The sequence below is a fragment of the Lactuca virosa genome, chromosome 3 (genome assembly GCF_052849685.1).
Source record: "Lactuca virosa cultivar CGN04683 chromosome 3, Lactuca_virosa_CGN04683_v6, whole genome shotgun sequence".
NCBI classification, from domain to species: domain Eukaryota; kingdom Viridiplantae; phylum Streptophyta; class Magnoliopsida; order Asterales; family Asteraceae; genus Lactuca; species Lactuca virosa.
In genome coordinates, this window is record NC_136428.1 from 151844311 (window position 1) to 151869719 (window position 25409).

A 25409-nucleotide genomic window follows, 5' to 3' on the forward strand; every position below is an offset into this window, starting at 1 on the left:
CTATGAATAACATCAAGCTACCCTTTTCCACACATTGTCAGTCCCAAATTAGTGTGCCGGTTAACCACACACGCTCCACTAACGACTTAACAAGGTGCAAAGTGTAATTTCATGGATTAGCACCATTTTCACATTTTCCTAAAGTAACTTAGATTGGGAATTTTAATAAAAGTTTAGTTACTTTATATTTATCATATTACTTTTAATGAGGGAGAATTAATGTCCTATCCTACCCGTTTGGCTAACGACCCTCCACCAGTCAAGAAAACAGTGGGTGGGAGTGGACACCCATTAAACTACCATTTTATAGGCAGTAACCTTATACCCCCTTATAGAGCGGCTTCGTGAATGAGGCCTACTAATGGTAAGACCGACTTATCTTTTATATATATATATATATATATATATATATATATATATATATATATATATAATTAAACTTATAATATTATAAAGTATAAGGGTTGAATTTTAACTTTTAAAACTCTAGGGTTTGGAATTAAAGTTACATTAGTGAGACTTTACAAATTCCAAAACTTGAGGGCAAGTTTTAAAACTTGTCAAAACTCTTGGTATTCATAACTTATGAGTTTAATGCAATTTTAAAGATGAGACCTTTCATTTTCCATAACTTGAGGACAAGTTATGGAGGTCATTAAAATTCATTTAGATCAATTTTCTAACAACTAAAATATCACATAATTCATGATTGATCTAACTAAACTCATAAACAAGATAATTCCAAGTCAACAATTTACAAGCAACTTTGTTTATCACATAAAACAACAATTTTCTCAAAACTTTGATAATTATCTTGTGGTTGGATGAGTACAAGCACTACCAAATCAGAAAAAACATTTTAATGATCCAAAACAGTTTGTGTTAGTGTTCCCAATCCATTCCACGCCAAGAAAACTCGAAATTCTGCAAACATAGCCTTCAACTCGTCGAGTGCATGAACTGACTTGCCGAGTTGCTCTGTTACTGAGTGGACTCGTCGAGTCAGTTCATGGACTCGACGAGTTTACCAGTCAGATGCAGGAAAATCAACTTTTTCAGCTTTTGAAAATTAGCAAGCATCAAGTATAATAGAAAACAATCATAGGCTCTGATACCACTGTTGGTTTTTGAGCACTATAACACTCTTATGGTGCACATGCAACCCTAAATGCTTTTGATCTATGTTTTCTCTAATTATACATGCATGTTTTCAATTTTCCAAAGCATATATCCTAACTAGCATACAAATTGTCAAATGAACAATACAACTAGTTAGATGACTTACCTCTTAGAAGGACTAGTAGTTCTTGACCTTTGAAAGTTTGAGCACCCCAAGTGTGATGCCTCTAATGGTTCACAAACACTAAATGCAAGAGGAGGCTTGAGATAATAAGTTACTTAGGACAAAATCAATACACACTCTCCAAGAATGTTGTGGCCACCGATTTTGTCTCTAGGGGGTTTATTTATAGTGTGGCAAATGCTAGGGTTACACTTTGTAAACCCTGATGACCTTTCATATTACATAGGATCCATGGGTTAACCTCCATGGACTATCCATGGATTATCTTATTGGTTTAGCCCATCCTAAATCACCATGGATCATTAGCCCACACTTTTAGAATCATTGATTTACACAATCAATCCCCATATATTTAATTAGTCTCTTTTGATCACGAAATTAATTCCAAATTAATTCTTGATCAATACTAATTAAATAATATGATTTCATATTAATATATTATACTTGTAATATATTAATAAATCATAAATAACCTTATTCTTAAAAGTCCATCCTATCAAATTGCACTGGTGAAGGCAACCCAAAAGGACCATGCTACAATCGGGTTAAGTACATCCCAGTTATAGTTATGGACTTCGACACCAAATCCAACAATATAACCATATCTTCTATAATCATCAGTAAAAGTCACATATAATCGATTAGCATCCCTTGTGGATGATATGAAGGGCCCACACACATATGTGTATATTGATGGGTTTTCAGCATTCTAACACTCCTATGGTGTACATGCAACCCTAGAAACCTTGGATCTGTGTTTGACTAAGATACATGCAAATAATTATTTTTCCAAGGTTCTTATCCTATCTAGCATGACATGGGGAACTTGAATCAAATAAAGCTAGTAGAATTACTTACCTTGTAGTTGTAGTTGATTGCTTGGAGTTTTAGAGCCTAGCACCAATAGTGTGGATGCCTCAAATGGAAATCACAAATCACCACCAACTTGGAACTTTGTGAGAATAGTCACAAACTTCTTGAAATCGGCCCTCTTAGTTTACACACATCAACTAGTGAAATTTCAAGAACCAAAGCCTCCTTTATATAGTGTGGTGGATTAGGGTTACATCTATGTAAACCCTAATACCCATGTCTTTTCATTTCCATGAGATCCATGGGTTAAAGGTCCATGGAGTATCCATGGACTTTCCATGCAAGCCTAGCCCATTCCAAATAAGCATTAGCCCACACTATATAAATACAAGAGCCCATATTTAATTAGTCATACTTTTGATCTCTAAATTAATTCTAAATTAATTATAGATCAACACTAATTAAATAATATGATTTTATATTAATATATTAGAACTTATAATATATTAATAAATCATAACTTATACTATTCTCAAAAGATTATCCGTAAATTGTTCGGGTGAAGTGCAACCCAAATGGACCATGCCGGGTCGGGTCAAGTACATACCAAATATAGTTATGGACTTAGACACTATATCCAACAGTCTCCCACTTGGATAAGTCTAATAACTATTGTTGCAAGTATGACTTCAGGAACCGATCAGCAATCGTAGCTCTTTAAACTCTGTTGAACTATGAAGCGCCATTTTAGATAAGTGATCATATAATCCTCTGTTCTAGATATCAGCCGGACAAATACATGGAACATGGTCTTGCTTATTGTCCAGCATTTGTCTCCCGATTTCTGATTTGTTTGACATAGAACTTAACTGAACACATCAATTTAGTTCTGACCGGGCCCGGTACATAGGTCAAAACAAAATCATCGAGGGGCCCAGATATCGCTTCTAATCCTAGAAGGAACAGATAAACTTCGACTCATATGTTTGCTCTACTACTTGTTGAACTACACACAAAGGCACGATTTATAACATCGAGTTACCAATGCATTTTCGTGCAATCAATGCATAACCAACTCATAGGCAACAAATCATATCTCTAGGTTTGAAGACTTATATGATATTACCGTCTCACGATCACTCGAGTAAAATTCCATGAAGTGATACAAGTGAGCGTGGGTTGAATCCAATACTCAGAACTTATGAGCACTCATGAGTGCTGTAGCCCCGCTTTGTCTAACATCTTAGACCTCTACAAGCCAACCCATGACAGTCTTGATTCATATCTACTTCCAACATATGACCGACTGTGGAGAGTTTGAATAATATGATATAAACCATAACATAATTATTCTGGAAGTCAAAACATGCAAAAAGAAATAATAGTAAACGATTGACAAGAGATAGCAACACTTTACTCATAAATAACAACTTTTATTTATCATCAAATGTCAATTACATTTTACAAATTTCAAGATTATCTAACTACTAAAACTAATATCATCCTTCAGCCCTATGCTCCGAGCATGCTGGAGATGCTTAGCCCGAGTCAGTCCTTTCGTGAGGGGATCTGTTGGGTTCTCATCCGATGATACCCTCTTTTCCACGAGGATTCTTTCTTCTATTCGATGTCTGATGAAGTGATATTTTCTGTCAATGTGTCTGGATCTCCCATGATCTCTTGGTTCCTTGGCTAAGGCAACCGCACTATTGCTGTTATAGAAAATCTCCATTGGCTCCTTTATAGCTGGTATAACTCCAAGGTCTCCGATGAAGTTCTTTAGCCATATAGCCTCCTTTGCTGCCTCGCTTGCTGCTATATACTCTGATTCACAAGTGGAATCAGCCACTGTCTCCTGCTTGGAACTTTTCCAAGTAATTGCCCCTCCGTTTAGAGTAAAGACCCAGCCCGACTGAGAGCGCAAATTATCCCTGTCAGTCTGAAAGCTAGCATCACTGTACCCTACAACTCTTAAGTCCTCACTGCCACCGAGGGTAAGGACCCAGTCCTTAGTCCTCCGTAGGTACTTGAGGATATTCTTTACCGCAGTCCAGTGTGCCTTGCCAAGGTTCCCCTGATACCTGCTAACCATGCTCAAAGCAAAGGCTACATCAGGTCGAGTACACGTCATAGCATACATGATCGATCCTACAGCTGAAGCATAAGGTATTCGACTCATTTCTGCTATCTCAACCTCAGTACTAGGGCTTTGTGTCTTACTCAATCTGGCGTTACTCTAGATGGGTAACTCTCCTTTCTTGGAGTTATGCATGTTGAACCTTTTCAACACTTTGTCCACATAGGTGCTTTGACTAAGTCCAATTAGTCTTTTACTCCTGTTTCTCAAAATCCTTATCCCTAGGATATAGGCAGCTTCTCCAAGGTCCTTCATAGCGAAACACTTCCCAAGCCAGGACTTTACTTCCTGCAGGGTTGGGATGTCATTTCCTATGAGTAGTATGTCATCCACATATAGTACCAAAAATCTGACTATACTCCCACTAGCCTTGATATAGACACAAGATTCATCTTCACTCCTTGAAAAGCCAAATTCTTTGACTTTCTCATCAAAGCAAAGATTCCATCTGCGAGGTGCCTGTTTTAATCCATAAATGGATTTCTCGAGCTTACACACTCTACTGGGGTACTCTGTACTGACAAAACCCTCTGGCTGAACCATGTAAACATCTTCAGCCAACTTTCCATTAAGGAAAGCGGTTTTGACATCCATTTGCCATATTTCATAATCATGAAATGCAGCAATGGCTAACAGAACCCTAATAGACTTAATCTTGGCCACTGGTGAAAAGGTCTCATCATAATCAACTCCCGGAGTTTGAGAATAACCCTTTGCAACCAGTCGTGGCTTATAAGTGTGTACATTACCATCCATGTCGGTCTTCTTCTTGAAGATCCATTTGCACCCAACTATCTTACGATCAGGTACATTGTCAACCAAGTTCCAAACTTGATTGTCATACATGGACTGTATCTCGCTATCCATAGCCTCTTTCCATTTAGCAGCCTCAGGGCCTGCCATGGCTTCCGTGTAGCTGTTAGGCTCATCCATATTGACCAGTGTGTTATCACTGATAAGTGTCTCACCTTCTGCAGTAATATGAAAACCATAATAATGCTCAGGTGCATTCCTAACTCTGGTGGAACGCCTCAGAGGTATAGATTCTTCAGTCGGCTCAACAGGAGTTTCCTCTTCAGGTTGAGGGCAAGGGTTTGAGGTTCCTTCACCACTTGACTCTTGAATTTCCTCAAGGTCAATTTGCCTCCCACTGTCTCCTTGGCTCATGAATTCTCTCTCTCGAAAGAATCCTCTTCTTGCTACAAAGACCACATTATCATTGGGTCTGTAGAAGATGTAACCAAAGGATTTCTGTGGGTAGCCGATGAAAATACACCTTTTGCTTCGGGGTTCGAGCTTATCGTGAGTCTCGCGTCTCACGAAAGCCTCGCAACCCCAAATCTTGATGTGGTCTAGATTGGGAACTTTTCCAGTCCACACCTCGTGAGGTGTTTTGGCAACCTTCTTTGTAGGGACTAGATTAAGGATATGGGCGGCAGTCTCTAAGGTATACCCCCAAAAATAGATTGGTAGCTAAGCTCGACTCATCATGGAACGAACCATGTCCAACAAGGTCCGATTGCGCCTCTCAGCTACACCATTCAACTGTGGTGTCCTAGGAGGTGTCAATTGTGAGACAATCCCACATTCCTTAAGATAGTCAAGGAACTCAGTACTAAGATACTCACCACCACGATCGGATTGAAGCATCTTAATGTTCCTGCCCAACTGATTCTCCACTTCTTGCTTAAACTCTTTGAATTTCTCAAAGGTTTCTGACTTATGCTTGATTAGGTAGACATATCCATATCTACTAAAATCATCAGTAAAAGTCACATAGAACCGATTAGCATCTCTTGTGGCGGTTATGAAGGGTCCACACACATCCGTGTGTATGAGGTCCAACAAACCTTCACCCCTAGCACAAGTGCCAGTAAAAGGTGACTTTGTCATTTTACCAAGCAAACAAGATTCACAACTATCATCTGACTTTAGGTCAAATGACTCCAAGACTCCATCCTTTTGGAGTTGGCCTATGCGTTTCTTGCTTACATGTCCAAGACGACAATGCCATAAGGATGCTTTATCTAAGCTAGTGGAAGAGTTAATACACAATACATTATTTCCTAGATTATCTACAACAGATACAGTTTCATACACGCCATCACAAGGTAATGCTTTAAAATAAAGAACATTATTAAAGAAAGCATCAATACTACCATTATTATTATCAAAATAAAAGGTAAAACCTTGTTTATACAATGCATGAAAGGAAATAACATTTATTGCCATTTTTGGCGAATAATAACATTTATTCAAATCTAATGTAAACCCACTATTTAGCACTAAGGAATGAACTCCTATCTTGGTGACAGGTGAAGCTTTCCTGTTTCCCATGATCAAGTTTATCTTTCCCTGCTCCACATTCTCACTTCTTTTTAGTCCCTGCAAATCACAACATATGTGAATACCGCAACCTGTATCAAGGACCCAAGACTTAGAATGAGGTGAGTTATTAGACAATATAGTGTATATACCTGCATGGTTGGGTTTTACTTTCCCATCCTTTAAATCTTGCTGGTACTTTGGGCAGTTTCGCTTCCAGTGCGACTTTTCATGGCAATAGAAGCATTCAGCCTCATTAGGGTTAGCAGAAGGAGTGACAAAACCTTTCTTGGTTTTGCTTGAAGAGGAGCCTTCAAGGGTCTTACCCTTGGTACCCTTAGAAGGGTTCTTTCTCTTCTTCCCTTTGCCATGCCCGATTGCCAAGACATTGGCCGCAGTTGGAGTAGGAGTAGGAGTAGTAACAACCGACTTACCCTTTAGATCACTTTCGGCGGTCTTCAAGAGTCCTTGAAGTTTGCTGAGGGTGACTTCTTCCTTGTTCATATGATATGTCATGCGGAATTGATCATAACACGATGGCAAGGAGTGCAAAATGATGTCTATTGCTAACTCCTCATGGAAGTTCACATTCAGCTTCAGTAAACGGTCCACATACCTTTGCATTTTCTACATGTGGCCCGTGATGGGTTCACCATCCTTCATTCGGGTTGTTATCATGGAGGAGATTATTTCATATCGCTCTTGACGAGCACTTTGATGGTAGCGGTCCATCAAGTCCTGGTGCATCTCAAAAGGATAATAGTCCTCATAGGACTTTTGGAGCTCGGCTGTCATGGTGGCCATCATGATGCATGCCACTTTTGTAGCATCTCTTTCATGTACCTCATATTCAGCAAGCTCTTCAAGAGTAGCAGTTGGCTCGGGTACCTTCAGCTCCTTGTCGAGAACATATTCTTTGTTCTCATACTGAGTGGCCATCCTGATGTTTCTAATCCAATCTGTAAAGTTGGACCCATCAAAGATGACTCTCCCACAAAGATTCATGAGAGAGAAGGAGCTAGTAGGGTTTAAGCCAGAAGCATTGTTATTGGAAGACATCTGAAAAGAAGAGGGAATAGATTAGATTAGATATAGAGATAGTCCTTAACAAAACACCCAAATGTAATATTAAGGCTAGGACCTAACACAATATTTTATAACTTAGAAGAGGGATGCCGTAATCTAAGCTATAAGATATTTGAAGTTAGGTGAATGACGATTCACCAATTTCCACCATGAAAAACGAAATATTTAATTAGGTTTTAATTGGTTTAGAAACTCCTAGATTCTTTGAGATTCATTGAACTTTCTTCAATGGCATGTTTCAATCTCGAGTGTGCCCTTCAAGTTTTGTGACTGCGATGCCGAGGATCACAAAACAAGGTGTGAAGTAACCATGCAAATTACTTGGTACCCTTAATGTATTACCCCTCAATCGATGTGCCGGTTAACCACACACGCTCCATCGATACTATGATAAACATTAAGTCACCCTTTACCTACCTTGTTAAGTTCACGTTAGTGTGCCAGTTAACCACACACGCTCCACTAACGACTTAAACAAAGTGTAAAGTGTAATTTCATGGATTAGCACCTTATTCACATTTTCCTAAAATAACTAAGATTGGGAATTCAATAAAGTTTAGTTACTTTAGTATTATCATTATACTTTTAGTGAGAATTTATAAGTCCTTGTCCTACCTGTTCGGCTAACGACCCTCCACCGATCAAGGAAGCGATGGGTGAAAGTGGACACCCATTAAGTTGCCATTTTATAGGAAACAACCTTATACCCCCCTTATAGACCGGCTTCGTGAATGAGGCGTACTAGCTGTAAGACGACTTGATCTTATACATATATAAATATTATTAAACTTATAATATTATAAAGTATAAGGGTTGAATTTTAACTTTTAAAATTCTAGGGGTTGGAACTAAAGTTTTTAATATGACTTTACATGTTCCAAAACTTGAGGGCAAGTTTTGTAAACTTTCAAAACTTTTCATTTCTCATAACTTATGAGTTAATGGTTATTAAAAATGAAGACTCTTCATTTTTTGTAACCTATGTGTTCTTTTAATGGTTATTTATAAATGTGACTTTTGGTTATCCATAACTTAAGAACTAGTTATGGACTCCATTAAAACACATAAAGATCAAGAATTAATCTAATCAATTATTAGCACATAATTTCTATGATCTTCTAAACTCATATGTTTATGAATGTTCATATCAAAATTTTCAAGAATCATAAGTACATATACAAAACTTGAAATTTTGATACGAGCTTTTGAACAAAACTTCGATTTTCAAGTTTTTTTTTTTTTTTTTTTTTTTTTTTTTTTTTTTGCATCAAGTATCAAATAAACAAACCAGGCTCTGATACCACTGATGGGTTTTCAGCATTCCAACACTCCTATGGTGTACATGCGACCCTAGAAACCTTGGATCTATGTTTGACTAAGATACATGCAAATAATTATTTTTCCAAGGTTCTTATCCTATCTAGCATGACATGGGGAACTTGAATCAAATAAAGCTAGTAGAATTACTTACCTTGTAGTTGTAGTTGATTGCTTGGAGTTTTAGAGCCTAGCACCAATAGTGTGGATGCCTCAAATGGAAATCACAAATCACCATAAACTTGGAACTTTGAGAGAATAGTCACAAACTTCTTGAAATCGGCCCTCTTAGTTTACACACATCAACTAGTGCAATTTCAAGAACCAAAGCCTCCTTTATATAGTGTGGTGGATTAGGGTTACATCCATGTAAACCCTAATACCCATGTCTTTTCATTTCCATGAGATCCATGGGTTAAAGGTCCATGGAGTATCCATGGACTTTCCATGCAAGCCTAGCCCATTCCAAATAAGCATTAGCCCACACTATATAAATACAAGAGCCCATATTTAATTAGTCATACTTTTGATCTCTAAATTAATTCTAAATTAATTATAGATCAACACTAATTAAATAATATGATTTTATATTAATATATTAGAACTTATAATATATTAATAAATCATAACTTATACTATTCTCAAAAGATTATCCGTAAATTGTTCGGGTGAACTGCAACCTAAATGGACCATGCCGGGTCGGGTCAAGTACATACCAAATATAGTTATGGACTTAGACACTATATCCAACATATATGAGGTCCAACAAACCTTCACCTCTTTCACAAGAACCAGTGAAATGTGATTTTTGTCATCTTACCCAAAATACAAGATTCACATTCATCATCTGGCCTTAGGTTAAATGATTCCAACACTCCATCCTTTTAGAGTTGCGCGATGCGTTTCTTGTTAATGTGTTCAAGTTGACAATGCAGCAAGCATGCTTTGTCTATACCATTAGAAGAATCAATTTGAACTATTACCTAAATTGTCTACATACATCACAGTTTCATACACACTATAACACCTAGTTCAGGTGTTGGTTGGAAAGTTGCCAAATTGGGGAGGTTTTATGCATGGACTCGACGAGTTGGGAGATCAACTTGTCGAGTAGAGTCGAGACATTTTGGACGCGGGTCGAAACTTACTCGGCGAGTCGGAAGGCCCGACTCGGCGAGTCAGAGCTGTTTAGATAAAACCTTAGGTTCGGGGTTTGCCCCCTATATAAACATCTTTATACGCCTTTGTAGCCTTCCTTAACGTGATAAAAGACCGTTTACGGCCGCAAACTCCCAAAGGTGTGAAGTGAGTGCATTTGGGGGCTATCTTTGGGAATTTTGGGGAGAATTCCAAGCTTGATGAGGAAGTACCAAGAGGAAAACCACTAGATCAAGCGTCTATTTCGTGTTGGGCATTTGTTTGAGGTATCAATCTGTCACTTTCAGTTTAAGGTCCTTAAATTTCTTTTGGAAGATTATGGCCATCATAGAAGTAAAGGGAAAGAAGGTTGGATCTGGACCTATCACAAGGATATGGTTCCAGATCTGGACCTTCTTAGGTCCCAGAAGTCATAAAGTTACATATTTTTATGAACTCATTCCCTCTCCATGAGAGGCCTTGCATGCACGTAAAGTTTGCAACTTTACGTGTTATCAGCACTAGTAGAGGATAGATCCGAAGTTTGGGACCCTGAGTCCCACTGGAAAGGGCCATAAACATAAGGGACTAAGGGGGACTCGGCGAGTCGTGCAAGAGACTCTGCGAGTCGAGAGGGTTTTCCCCATTTACGGCCAAGGGTTCACGACCAAGGGTTTATGGTAAAGGGTGTTCACTTGGTGGATTACGGCCGTGAACATCAAGGAACTCGACGGGTCACTTTGGTGACTCGGCGAGTCGATGAGTTAAGCAGGGACCCGACGAGTGACTGATTGTACTCGTCGAGTCAAGGTCAATATGGACTGTTGACCTTGACTATAGACCTAGACTTTGACCAGGTTTGACTCAGAGGAGCCTTAGGGGTTGACTTAAGATAATTTACTTATTGGTTATAGGCACTTTGGGAAGAGCAGCAGGACATATCTGAATTCAGTTGCCGATTTAGCTTTGTGAGGCGAGTTTTCTCACCATACCAATGGGTATAAGGCACCAAGGCCGGCCATTTTACGTTAGTTGGATTACTTGCTATGTAGAGGTGTGATATGTGTGTATGCATGGTATGCGGTAGAGATAGCCCTTTAGGGCTAATGGTAGAGACAACCTTTATGGCTGATGGTAGAGATAGCCTTGTGGCTAATGGTAGAGATACCCTTGTGGCTAATGGTAGAGATAGCCCTTGTGGAAAACGGTAGAGATAGCTTCATAGCTAATTGACGTGTGATATGTGGTAGAGATAGCTTTATAGCTAATGTTATATGTGGTTTGTGTGGGGTATGCTCTGGGGGACTCACTAAGCTTTCAACTTACCGTTTGTGGATTTGTTTCAGGTACATCGGAGCCCAAGGGCAAAGGCAAGGCGTGATGATGCGGCGTGCACTCTATCTCTCTTTTCCGACATGGGTTGGGGGACACTCTAATGTTTTGAAAATAATAATGTTGTAATGATGGTGGTTTTGAAAACAATTATTGGGATTTTCATGTTTTAAGAAATATGGTTGACTAATTAAAAATGAAAATTTTCTTTGTAAAATTTGGGTCGTTACAAGTTGGTATCAGAGCCTTGGATTGAGGGATTCAGGCATACCCTGGGGTGTGTCAGGACTCAAAGTAAGGAAATGGTAAATTTGTTTTCAAAAATGACATAAAAAGCTTTTTTTAAGAAGGAAAAGATGAGAGTGCAACGCGCGTGATCAGCCAAGCCAAGTAAGTAGTTCCCCAATATGCTAGACATGCAATTCTGATAATTGAATTGGATGATCGTATGGAATTTGCTATGCGTATGCTTTTAAAATTATATACGGTTAGGAGCTTATAGCCTTAGAATGACCGATTTGGCCTTATTTCCTGTTCCTTGTCTGGTTGTGGTCCTAGGGTAGAATCTTTTATTCGAAAGTCTATCCGATCCTCTTTTGTGTATAATTTGCATGCATAAAGGCAACCTGTTATGATTGGTCTGTTTGATGTGGCTAGAGAAAATCTTAGAACAATCTAGGATTTGGGTTATGCGGTGGTTGGTAGTATACTGTTTATTTGGGACGAATTGGAGTTATCAGGTCAAGCCTTGGGGAAAGGTACGGGTAGGTGTGGAAGGTAGTATTGTGCCCGTACTACTAGAAGCACAGGACCTGTACCCGAACCAATGTTAGATTTGACGACTTCAGGGAGGACCGGTGTGGAGAGATCCGTTTTATGGAAATCCTGATAGTTATGATTTATGACATTCCAGTTCAGCATGGTGGTGACACGTTTCGGAACGGGAGGATCAGGATCAGGATCTGGATCCGGGAATGGATCGGGTGACACTATAGACGACATAGATGGGAGGCTGCGCGAGATCATTGCAGCTGAGGTTACGAAGGGTATCCTCGATGCTACCCCAGTGATTTTTGGGACGGTCAAGGAGGGCATAATGAAGATCATGGAGGAGAGACTTAGATCATTCAGGACTGAGATTGCTGCAGGCCAGTTGGGAGCCCGACCTCCCTCGTTCCGGGAGTTCAAGGCGTGTGGGGCGCTGGAGTTTTTTGGGGTCAGGGACCCCATTGACAGCTGACGCTGGGTGGCAGATATCGAAAACGCGCAGCGCACGAGTTCTTGCCCGGATGTGGCGAAGGTTGGGTTTGCTTCTTGCATGCTGAGAGACAGAGCCCGAGATTGGTGGGGCCAGGTTACTAGTCAGGTGGGACCAGCCGGGGTGGCTGAGATGACGTGGGCCGAGTTTGTTCGGCGATTCAATCTGGAGTTTACACCACCCATTGAGGTGCAACGAATAGTGCGAGAGTTCCATGATTTGCAGCAGACCAACGAGACGGTGGCGGAGATCACCGCCAAGTTTCGGGAACGAGCTTTGTTGATTCCACAATACGCTACCGATGAGGAGATGAGGCAGACTCGATATCATTCCATTCTGAGGGATGATATTCGGGAATTTGTGAGCTTTACGGGGTGCAAGACCCTAAATGAAATGGTGGAGAAGGCCCGGGAACGGGAAATGGAGTTGGAATCTCGTTCGAAGCAGAAACCTGAGCAGGCTCAGGCAGCAGTAGGACAGGCTAAGAAGCCTAAGACGTCAGACACTCCCAGCAAGGGTCATCAGGGTCGGGGCTGATCTGCCAAGTGTAACCGGGTACACAGTGGAGCTTGCCGTATCGCAGGCTTGGGATGTTATGCATGTGGACAGCAGGGCCAGATGAGCAGAGACTGCCCCGCGAAGGGCTTAATCTGTTTTCACGGTAACCAGACCGACCATAAGCGGGTCAAATGTCCGAAGTTGGAGGGAGGAGGAGGAGCGGTGGCGGCGCCTGCGCCCGCCACAATGAGGATTACCGATGGCCGCCCTGTTAAGGGGGATGCTCCAGCAGTAAAGAGCCGGGAATTTCAACTGAATACCGAGGAGGCGCGGGCAGCGCCAGACGTTGTGGCTGGTACGTATTCATTCTTCTCTACTCTATGTATTTGTTTCTCTTATGTGTACTATATGCTTGTATAGGAACCTTTTTGGTTAATGGTATGTCTGCTCATGTTTTGTTTGATTCGGGTGCTACCCGCTCGTTCGTATCTCTTGCGCTTAGCAAGAAGTTCCGGGACGCGTCGGGAACTTTAGATTCCCCGCTCGAGGTAGAGATTGTAGATGACCACACCGTTAGTGCTACGAGGGTGTATCGTGATTGTGTCCTGAATGTGCTTCGTGAGAGATTTCATATCGACCTAGTCCCGATACCGTTGCGAGGGCTGAAAGTGATTATCGGAATGGATTGGTTGGGGGCCAATGGGGCCATGATTGACTGTGAGAATCAGTTGGTGAGGGTTCGAACCCCAAGTGGAGGAGAACTGGTCATACATGGTGATAGGGCATCGCAGGGGTCGACCCTCTGTTCAGCTGCGAGGGCTAGGAGGTTCGTGCAGCAGGGATGCTCGGGATTTCTGGCATATATCTCGGATACAAGGGTAGAGATCACGAAGGATGTAGGCAGTGTGCCAGTTGTTCGGGACTTTCGGGATGTTTTCCCTGCAGAGTTACCAGGGGTGCCTCCGGAGAGGCAGGTGGAGTTTCGCATCGATTTGGTGTCGGGTGCCGCTCCGATAGCAAAGGCACCATATCGGTTGGCACCACCCGAGATGCAAGAGTTATCTACACAGCTTCAGGAGCTGTTGGACCGAGGGTTCATTCGTCAGAGCAGTTCCCCGTGGGGAGCACCAATCATTTTCATGAAAAACAAGGATGGATCCCATAGGATGTGCATCGATTATAGGGAACTAAACAAGCTAACGGTGAAGAACCGTTATTCTTTGCCAAGGATCGATGATTTGTTCGATCAACTACAGGGTGCGTCTTGGTTTTCCAAGATTGATCTTCGGTCGGGATACCATCAGATGAGGATTCGGGATGAGGATATACCGAAGACGGCTTTTAGGACTCAGTATGGGCATTATGAGTTTGTGGTGATTCCGTTTGGGGTCACCAATGCCCCAACAGCGTTCATGGACCTTATGAATAGGGTGTGTAGACCGATGTTGGATCAGTCGGTGATCGCTTTCATTGATGATATCCTGGTCTATTCTAAGACCAGGGAGCAGCACAAACGACACTTAAGGGAGGTGCTGGAGACCCTAAGGGCGGAGAAGCTGTATGCCAAGTTCTCCAAGTGTGATTTCTGGCTACGAGAGGTACAATTCTTAGGGCATATCATCAACCAGGAGGGTATTTCGGTTGATCCAGCCAAGGTCGAGGCTGTGATGCGGTGGGAAGTACCGAAGAATGCGTCAGAGATCCATAGTTTCCTGGGTTTAGCGGGTTATTACCGAAGATTTATTCAGGATTTCTCCAAGATTGCGGTGCCATTGACCCGTCTGACCAAGAAGAATATGACGTTTCGGTGGGGTACGGATCAACAGTTAGCCTTCGAGACCTTGAGGTGGAGATTGTGCGAGGCTCCGATCCTTGTACTACCTGAGGGATTAGATGATCTGGTAGTGTACTGTGACACATCAAATTCAGGGTTAGGTGCGGTACTGATGCAGAGAGGGCACGTGGTAGCATATATCTCACGACAATTGAAGCCGCATGAGGCGAATTACCCCACTCACGATCTGGAACTGGGGGCAGTGGTATTTGCCCTCAAGATTTGGAGGCATTATTTTTATGGAGTGCGGTGTACCATTTACACCGACCACAAGAGTCTGAAGTATCTGATGGACCAGCAGAACCTCAACATGCGACACAGGAGGTGCTTGGATGTGCAGAAGGATTATGACTGTGAGATCCTTTACCATCCAGGGAAGGCCAACGTAGTGGCTGACGCTTTGAGTCGTAAGACGGCGGGTTCCCCGATTGGGGATGTGTGTTTGAGAATGATGGTGATCTCTCCATTTTTGGAGATGATTAGAGAGGCTCAGGTTGAGGGTGTGAAGAAAGAGAATTGGAAGGTAGAAAGAATACGAGGACAATATCCTTTGTTTGTTAAGGATAGTCGTGGTCTCTTGACGCAGTGTGGCCGGGTATGGGTACCGGTGACCTGGGGAGTGAGACAGAAGATATTAGAGGAAGCGCACAAGTCCAAGTTCTCTATACATCCAGGAGCTACGGAAATGTATAGGGACTTGAGGTTGAGTTATTGGTGGCCCTGCATGAAGCGGGAAATTGCTTGGTTTGTAGAGCGGTGCTTGACCTGCAGGAAGGTCAAGGACGAGGACCAGCGGCCTCATGGTAAGGTCCAGCCACTACCCATTACCATGTGGAAGTGGGAGGAGATCACGATGGACTTCATTACAAAGTTGCCAAGGACGGCGAGGGGTGTGGATGCCATATGGGTGATTGTGGATAGACTGAGGAAGAGTGCCCATTTCGTTTCGATATCCGAAAGTATATCCACAGAGAAGTTGGCAGATATTTACGTGCGTGAGGTGGTGGCTAGACACGGGGTGCCTGTGTCGGTAGTTTATGATTGCGATGTTCGGTTTACATCTAGATTCTGGAAAAAATTCCACGAGGAGTTGGGCACTCAACTATATTTTAGCACGACGTACCACCCCCAGACCAACGGTCAGAGTGAGAGAATGATCCAGACACTAGAGGATATGCTACGAGCATGCGTGTTGGATTTTGGAGGGAGTTGGGATACGTATCTCCCACTGGCAGAGTTTTCGTACAATAACAGTTATCATGCCAGTATCGATCGAGCTCCGTTTGAGATGTTATATGGTCGGAGGTGTAGGACCCCGGTTTGTTGGGATGAGGTTGGGCACCGGGTCATGGGGAGCACTGAGGTAGTGCTCAAGGCCACCGGATTGATTCAGCAGGTGCGCGACCGGTTGCGGGTCGCGCAGAGCCGTCAGGAAAGCTATGCCGACCGACGGCGATCAGATCTTGAGTTTCTGGTGGGGGATTTCGTGTTGCTGAAGGTGTCTCCCTGGAAAAGGATCATCAGGTTTCGGAAGAGGGGCAAGTTGGGGCCTCGGTATATAGGCTCATTCATGATCACGGCCCGGGTGGGCAAAGTGGCATATCGCTTGGATCTGACAGAGGAGCTTAGCCAGATTCACAACACATTCCATGTGTCGCAACTTCGGAACTGTGTCACAGACGAGGTTGCGGTTGTCTCGTTGGGTGATATCCAGGTGGACGAGAGCTTGAACTACATTGAGAATCCCGTTGCCATTCTGGAAAGGAAGACGAAGGTTCTTCGGAATAAGGAGGTAAGACTGGTGAAAATTCGGAAGGGTTCCGAGTGGACTTGGGAACCGGAAGAGGAGATGCGAGAGCATTACCCCGATTTGTTTGGGTCAGAAGACTTCGAGGACTAAGTCTAGGTCAAGTGGGGGAGACTTGTAACACCTGGTTCAGGTGTTGGTTGGAAACTTGCCAAATTGGGGAGGTTTTATGCATGAAATCGGCGAGTTGGGAGATCAACTCGTCGAGTAGAGTCGAGACATTTTGGACGTGAGTCGAAACTGACTCGGCGAGTCGGAAGGCCCGACTCGGCGAGTCAGAGCTGTTTAGATAAAACCCTAGTTTCGGGGTTTGCCCCTATATAAACATCTTTATACGCCTTTGTAGCCTTCCTTAACGTGATAAAAGACCATTTACGGCCGTAAACTCTTAAAGGTGTGAAGTGAGTGCATTTGGGGGCTATCTTTGGAAATTTTGGGGAGAATTACAAGCTTGAAGAGGAAGTACCAAGAGGAAAAGCACTAGATCAAGCGTCTATTTCGTGTTGGGATTCGTTTAAGGTATCAATCTGTCACTTTCAGTTTAAGATTCTTAAATTTTTTTTGGAAGATTATGGCCATCATAGAAGGAAAGGGAAACAAGGTTGGATCTGGACCTATCACAAGGATATGGTTCCAGATCTGGACCTTCTTAGGTTCCAGAAGTCATAAAGTTACATCTTTTTATGAACTCATTCCCTCTCCATGCATGAAAACCTTGTTAAGGGTTAGTTTTGAGTATTATGGCCATGAGAGGCCTTGCATGCACGTAAAGTTTGCAACTTTACATGTTATCTGCACTAGTAGAGGATAGATCCGAAGTTTGGGACCCCGAGTACCACTGGAAAGGGACGTAAACATAAGGGACTAAGGGGGACTCGGCGCGTCGTGCAAGAGACTCAGAGAGTCGAGAGGGTTTTCCCCATTCACGACCAAGGGTTCACGGCCAAGGGTTTACGGTAAAGGGTGTTCAGTTAGTGGATTACGGCCGTGAACATCAAGGAACTCGACGAGTTCCTTTGGTGACTCGACGAGTCGATGAGTTAAGCAAGGACCCGGCGAGTGACTGATTGTACTCGTCGATTCAAGGTCAATATGGACTGTTGACCATGACTATAGACCTAGACTTTGACCAGGTTTGACTCAGAGGAGCCTTAGGGGCTGAGTTAAGATAATTTACTTATTGGTTATAGGCAGTTTGGGAAGAGCAACAGGACATACCTGAATTCAGTTGCCGATTCAGCTTTGGGAGGTGAGTTTTCTCACCATACCAATGGGTCTAAGGCACCAAGGCCGGCCCATTTTACGTTAGTTGGATTACTTGCTATGTGTGTATGCATGGTATGAGGTAGAGATAGCCCTTTAAGGCTAATGGTAGAGACAACCTTTATGGCTAATGGTAGACATAGCCTTGTGGCTAATGGTAGAGATAGCCTTGTGGCTAATGGTAGAGATAGCACTTGTGCCAAACGGTAGAGATAGCTTCATAGCTAATTGACGTGTGATATGTGGTAGAGATAGCTTTATAGCTAATGTGATATGTGGTTTGTGTGGGGTATGCTCTGGGGGACTCACTAAACTTTCAGCTTACCGTTTGTGGATTTGTTTTAGGTACATCGGAGCCCAAGGGCAAAGGCAAGGTGTGATGATGCGGCGTGCACTCTATCTCTCTTTTCCGATATGGGTTGGGGGATACTCTGATGTTTTGAAAATAATAATGTTGTAATGATGGTGGTTTTGAAAAAAATTATTGGGATTTTCATGTTCTAAGAAATATGGTTGACTAATTAAAAATGAAAAATTTCTTTGTAAAATTTGGGTCGTTACACACACCATCACATGGTAAAGCTTCAAAAAAATAAATACCATTTTTATAACTAGAAATAGAACCATTCTCATCATTAAAAGAATATCTAAAACCTTGTTTAAATAATGCATGAAAGGAAATAATGTTTCATGTCATTTCTGACGAGTAGCAACAATTTAATAAATCTAAACTAACTCCATCACTAAGCACTAGACTATAAACTCCAATCTTGGTGACAGGTGAAGATCACCTATTCCCCATGACCAAGTTTATTCTACCATGCTCCACGTCCTCACTTCTTCTTAGCCCCTAAAAATCAGAACAAATGTGAAATCCACATTCTGTATCAAGGACCGAAGAACGAGAATATGATGAGTTGTTAGATAAGATAATGTATATACCTGCAAAAGTCGGCTTCACCTTGCTATCTATGATGTCTTGCAAATATTTTTTGGCAGCTTCGTTTCCAATGCCCTTTGTCATTGCAGTAGAAGCAATTGGTCTCTATGGGATCAGAGACAGGGGGAGCATCAGAACTGGATTTATCGTTGCATCCATTGCTTGACAACCCAGCTTGAGACTTTCCCTTCTAGTTTTCCTTTGGAGGACCTTTCCACTTTTTCCCTTTCCCTTGACCAATGGCCAGAATGGGAGCACTAGCAGGAGTGGAGGCAACACCTTTTCCCTTCATCCCTGATTCAACTGTTCGAAGGAGGTTGTGAAATTGAGAGAAGGTGGTCTTATTGTTGTTCAAATGATAGGTCAAAATGAACTGATCATAACAACTTGGTAAGGAGTTCAAGACTATGTCGATAGCCAACTCCTCATCAAAATTCATATTAAGCATGACAAGCCTATCCATGTATCGTTGCATTCTCTGCACGTGGCTACTAACAGACTCTCCCTTTTTCATCTTGCCAACTATGTGGGACTTTACCACCTGTTACTTTTCCTAAAGAGCTCGCTTATGGTACTTTTCCATAAGGTCCTTGTTCATCTCGTACGACTTGTAATCCTCATAGTATCTTTGCAATTTAGGAGTCATCGTGGCCATCATGATGCACACAACTTTTGTTGGATTATTGTAGTGTTTATTGTAGGCAACCAGTTCTTCAAGAGTGACCTTCTCTTCGTCAATCTCATCTAATGGTCTTTAATGTACATACTCCTTGTCCTCGAAATGAAGGGCCATCTTGATGTTGCGCATCCAGTCATTATAGTTGGTGCCATCTAATTGCACCTTGGAGCAGATGTTCAACAAGGAAAAGTTATGGGAGGAGCAGGAGGAACCAGAAGCAGCATTTGGAGTAGACATCTGTAAAAGAAAGGTAGTTTTACTTAGATAAGAACAATCCTTAATATAACAATCCAAAAATGAAATATTAAGTATAATGTGCAATTTCATGGTTAGCATACAAATTCACATTTTTTTTCCTAAAGTAACTAAGATTGGGATTTTAAGAAAAAAAATTTGTTACTTTTATAATAACATTATACTTTTAATGAGAATTAATTTGTCCTATCAAACCCGTTCGGCTTAAAACCCTCCACTAATCAAGGAAGTGGTGGGTGAGAGTGGACATCCATTCACCTACCATTTTATAGGCAGTTTTCTTATGCCCCCTTATAGATCAGCTTTGTGAATGAGGCGTACTAACGGTTCGACTGACTTAGTCTTGTACGTATAGTAATAATTAAATATTTAATTCTACATATAGTATAAGGTGTATTTTAAAAACTTTTTCAAAATACTAGGTTTATAGTAAATTTAAAAAATTAAAATAATTTAAATTTAAAATAAACCAAATAATATTTGACATTATTTATTAAGTTCAATTAATATCTAAATTAATTATTTATACACTTAAAAAATCAATCATATTAATCAACAAATAATTAATCGAGTCAAAAACTTATCTCCTAACTTCTAGGCTTTTATTTTATCATCATATATTCAGTAAAATCGGATTTGGAAGATAAATATAACAGATAATTATCACATTTAAGCAGATTAGGCAGATAAGCAACAAAAAATCGGACCTGAACCGAGCTCACGTCGTGAGCACCAATGCTCACGTCGTGAGTTGTGACTATTCCGAAAATTTTAGTTTCTTTTGAATTGATCCATTCACCAATGTGCAAATACATGAAAGAAAGCTACAGACTCTGATACTGCTGATGGAAAACATAGGTTACAAAAAAACTATACTCTAAGATGAAAAACATTTAACAATTAAATGATTAGGGCACATGCAACCTATGAAGGATCTATGTCTTTCACATAAAGGCAACATACTATGAACTATCAGAACTACAAAATTTATTGTCTAAATCTGAATTCACAAGATAAAATACATACCTTATTGATTGTTGAAGTAAACAACCAAGAATCCCTGATGTTGATCTTTTGGAAGCAAACACCACAAGCGTTGTGCCTCTTCTGGTTCACACCCAACACAAGCAAGAAGGATATTGAGAAGAGAAGGGAAAGTGATCAGAATGTCGGCCTAAGCTCTCTAAGGTATGACTGGCCGAAATCATAGCCCTAGGGGCCTTTATATAGTGCAATCTGGAAACCCTAGATAAGCCCAAACTGAATATAATAATATTATTTTGAATTGAGTATTTATTCAGCTTCCTGTTTATCCACATGGGATATTCTAGAAACCCTAGAATATCCCTTGAAACCATCCATGGCCTCAAGGAGGTTCTATAATGTCTCTTATTCAACTATTGAACAATCACACTTTAGTCCCTGCACTTTTAATTAATTCTTTTAATCACAAAATTAATTTCAATTAATTTCTGATTAAATATCAATTAAATATTACTATTTCTAATTAATATATTACTCTCATAATATATTAATAAATTATTCATTTTAATTTATTAATCAAATAATAAGTCAATCTCTCTCTCCAAAAATATTCTGTCCAATTGCTAGGTTTGAGGTCAACCCAAAATGATTGTGCTACTATCAATTCAAGTTCATACCTATTATAGTTATGAGCTTAGACACCTAATCCAACACTATACATCGCTTTCTTTACTCGGGGCTCATGGGTAGGGAGTTTTTGGGTGATGGTGTTAGGGAAGGTGCCCTATGAATTTCAATGTCGGGAAAATCACAACCATCAATCCACGTCGAGCTAACTATCCACCATTTAGTACGCATCTCATCTTCTGTCAGCTCCAACTTCTATACGAGACTATTATCTTGGTAACATAAATTAAAAAAATATAAATAAACATAAATTATAAAATAAGTAAATATTTAAATAATAAAGTAAACATACGTCGTCAATTTGGAAAAGCTGGTTGCAGTGAGACTTTTGTAACGGCCTCAGTTTTGACCATGCAATAGCCCGATGGATCACATTCTGTTTTCGGGTACCAAACAAACTTCTCACCGGAAAAGCCTCAAGAATCTGTATCTAAATGTTAGCAAATAAACAAATAAATAATTGTTAGAATGTTAGCAAACAAACATAAATAATAAAATTGTCATCATATACTTACCTTAACAACGTGTAAAAACCCCTATAGGGTGTAGATCAAATTTTGAGGTTTATTCTCTTTCGGTTCGTTTGGATGTATAAGCTTGTCAATCTTATTGAATACAGTAAATAACTGTTTGTACAATTGATCCCAAATTATCCTCCCCCATGGATAGTTGCCACATAAAAAAATAGTTAACCATTAAATTTCTAAAACATATTAGTAACGATTAGTAATTATAATCAGTAATTATAAAATAAACGACATTATAGCTGCTGAATTCATCAATATTAGATAGCAAAGCGAAATACTTTTCTGTAACACGTTGTTTAGCCAACCGCCCCTTGAAACCCTTCTCTAATAGATATAGAAGACATATACAGACTGCATCATCGTCCGGTAACTCATTAAGTGAATATTTAAACACCTTCATAACATAGTCTAATTTGACTGAGACATTCGTCGGGACCATAGGAAAGGCATAACAACAGAAGGCGGCACCGGATGCGGAAGCGGGAAAATTGTCACCAAACCGGAAGCCGGTGATGAGACAAAATTCTTTCTTCTCGAAAGACAGCTCGTAACCCCCAATCTCAAAAACCATTTCCTCTACTTGGCTTCGGGGGTCAGTGACAACTTCGTGACCAAAGACGTAATGTAGAAGCAAATGATCCCTATCTACATTAGAAATGTCTAACCAACTCCCAAAACATGTATTCCGGAACAAAGTCTCGCATTTGGGTCTGTCTCTGAATTCCGCAAGAATTTCCCTTCCGATTTTGGGTGTACACGAGAGTGTAATTGATGCATCAAAAAGCATATCGTCCTGCATAAATAAAAAAGTTGTTATCACTTCATTCCGAAATGGAAACGACCAATATTCCGGACCAGTTTCGGACCTGTTCCTTATGTTCCGGACGAGTTCATCGTGTTCCGGAACAGTGCGTCACATTCTTGAGGTTTCCGGAATGAAATTTCAAGATCCGGAATACGACATTTCGATGTAAATCAACAATACCTAAACATCTAAACTACTTTTAAGTTGGTCCTACAACAATGTCATATGTAATTTAAACTACAGAACGATTTCAGTTCGTTCCGAAAATGGTCTACGAATTCCGGAACAGTAACAATAGAAAAATAGGAGCCTTAAACAAACAAGGAAACTATGTAAAGAGAAAACAAAGAACGTACCCGTAAAATAACGGGGTCGTAGTGCTTGTCTTCCATGTCGGAGAATGGTGTTGATGTGTGTCAGAGTTGGGAGTTGCGTATCGGAATCGAGTTGGAACGTTGGAATCGAGTCGGAACGTCGGAATAGAGTCGGAATGTCGGAATCAAAATGCATCTTTTTGGAATGAAATTGCTGCATCAAATTAGATTCCGGATTTTGAAATTTAAAATCCCGATCCGGAACATATACGGTTGATCCGGAATATGCATTCCGGATCCGATGCAATGGGCCGGACCACCCGAAAAATAATCTGAAATTCGTTCCGGAACGACCATTCCGAAATATGTGGTTATTTTGAAAATAATAAAAAGTTATATTAAAAAAAAAAAAACTCAAAACAGTAGTTAGATTACTTAAATTCTCCTATTAAAATCCTATATGTTTGTTTCATAACAAATTATTTAACACTATTTCCAAATATGTTCTAACGTCCGTTTAAGATTTCTTGACAAGCACATGTGTAGCATTAATAGGTCACATGAAAGAAACGAGATGGTAGGAAACCTAAAGATGACGATGTCGCAGAGGTTAGGGAATGTGTCACTATAGAAGTATTAGATACTGTACAGGAGGCGGGTCATATTATGCAGCAAACACATGTGGGAGGCCATCTCTTTAATTGCTTCTTTCGTACCAAATTTCATTAAATAAATTGAGTTAAACACTATCCTGTCATTTAAAAGATTAATTAATGCATGCCTACTAATTGTGCTGGTATAAATAGAAAACCAAAGTCTATTTTAATTATCATCAGAAAGAGTTTACTGCTTGCAGGCCAATCTATAAGACTATAACCAAACGAATGGCATCATTATCATTGTTTGCTCCTTCTCGTTGGTCATCCCCATCTCGATCTTATAATGACAGCAATCTTCAAGTTGACGAGGAACTCACCAATCTTAAAACATGGGAATCATCAATGTCACGTATACCTGATGCAGAAACATTTTGCAGTGGTTTAGCATGCCTGGAAAGATTATACACATGTGCTGACAATCTTTTAAGTCTGCCACTGACCCAACAAGCCTTTTCAAACTATCAACATGATAAATTAGTTGAGGAGTTGCTGGTTCGATCAATGAGACTTTTGGATAGTTGTGGTACTATTGGAGATGTAGTTTCGCAAGTGAAGGCACATGTAAGAGATATTCGATCTGCTCAAAGGAGACGAAAGGAAGATTTAAGCATCGATGATTCATTTGTAAAGAAACTAAACAAGGATGCCAAGAAAGCAGTTGGAGAGTTAAAGCAAATCGATCAGATTTATGCCTCAAAACCGTTAAATCTTGAGCACCACCTCTCTTCGGTGATCGCAGTACTAAGAGACGTTAGCGAAGTCAGCATTTCTGTGTTTGGATTGCTCTTATCGTTCTTGTCTTTGTCTATTACCAAGCTGAAGTCAACAAGTAAATGGTCGACAGTCTGGAAATTGATTCAGAAAGAAACAGCAGGAAGCAAGTATCCTTCTCAAACTTGTGTTGAGACTTTGGATACCCACGTTGAAGGGATTGAGATTGGCTTGACGTCCATGTTTAGAAATCTGATCAGAACAAGAGCCTCCATCCTAAATATCAAATCTCTCTAAATTTGATCAGACGAAGAGCCTCATATAAAATAAACCGGTTTTTAAACCTATACAACCGGGTCTGTTAATAGTTATGTTATATGACCGGTTTTTTTAAATAGATATCCTCCAACATCCTCACTTGTGGAAGGGTTATGACACCCGGTTATTTAACAACCAGGTTATTTCCAAATTATAGCACCTGGTTAATCACAATAGCGTTTTTTTTTTCTTTTTTTTTTTTTTTTATTTTTTTTTATTTTTATCACACAAACCTAGGTTCACATGCAAAGAGCCGCCATGTTCAAATAAGTGTATGTACTTATCCATTGAAAATCTCATTTTCATGTTATACAAAATATTCTCTTTAAATTATATATATATATATATATATATATATATATATATATATATATATATATATATATATATATATATATATATAGGGGCAGAGCTTCAACA

At 40.5% G+C, this 25409-nt stretch overlaps 1 protein-coding gene across 1 annotated transcript; it reads left to right on the forward strand.

The window, feature by feature from the left end:
* The first annotated feature begins 24185 nt into the window (after positions 1-24185).
* LOC145164179 (uncharacterized) lies at positions 24186-24968 on the forward strand. Its single transcript, XM_079082905.1, has one exon. The coding sequence runs from the start codon at positions 24186-24188 to the stop codon at positions 24966-24968; it is 783 nt and encodes a 260-aa protein (XP_078939031.1).
* Positions 24969-25409: the final 441 nt, after the last annotated feature.

Bases quoted from the DNA above. Each gene is read 5' to 3' on its own strand.
- LOC145164179 (XM_079082905.1), top strand. From the start codon at position 24,186: ATGGCATCATTATCATTGTTTGCTCCTTCTCGTTGGTCATCCCCATCT.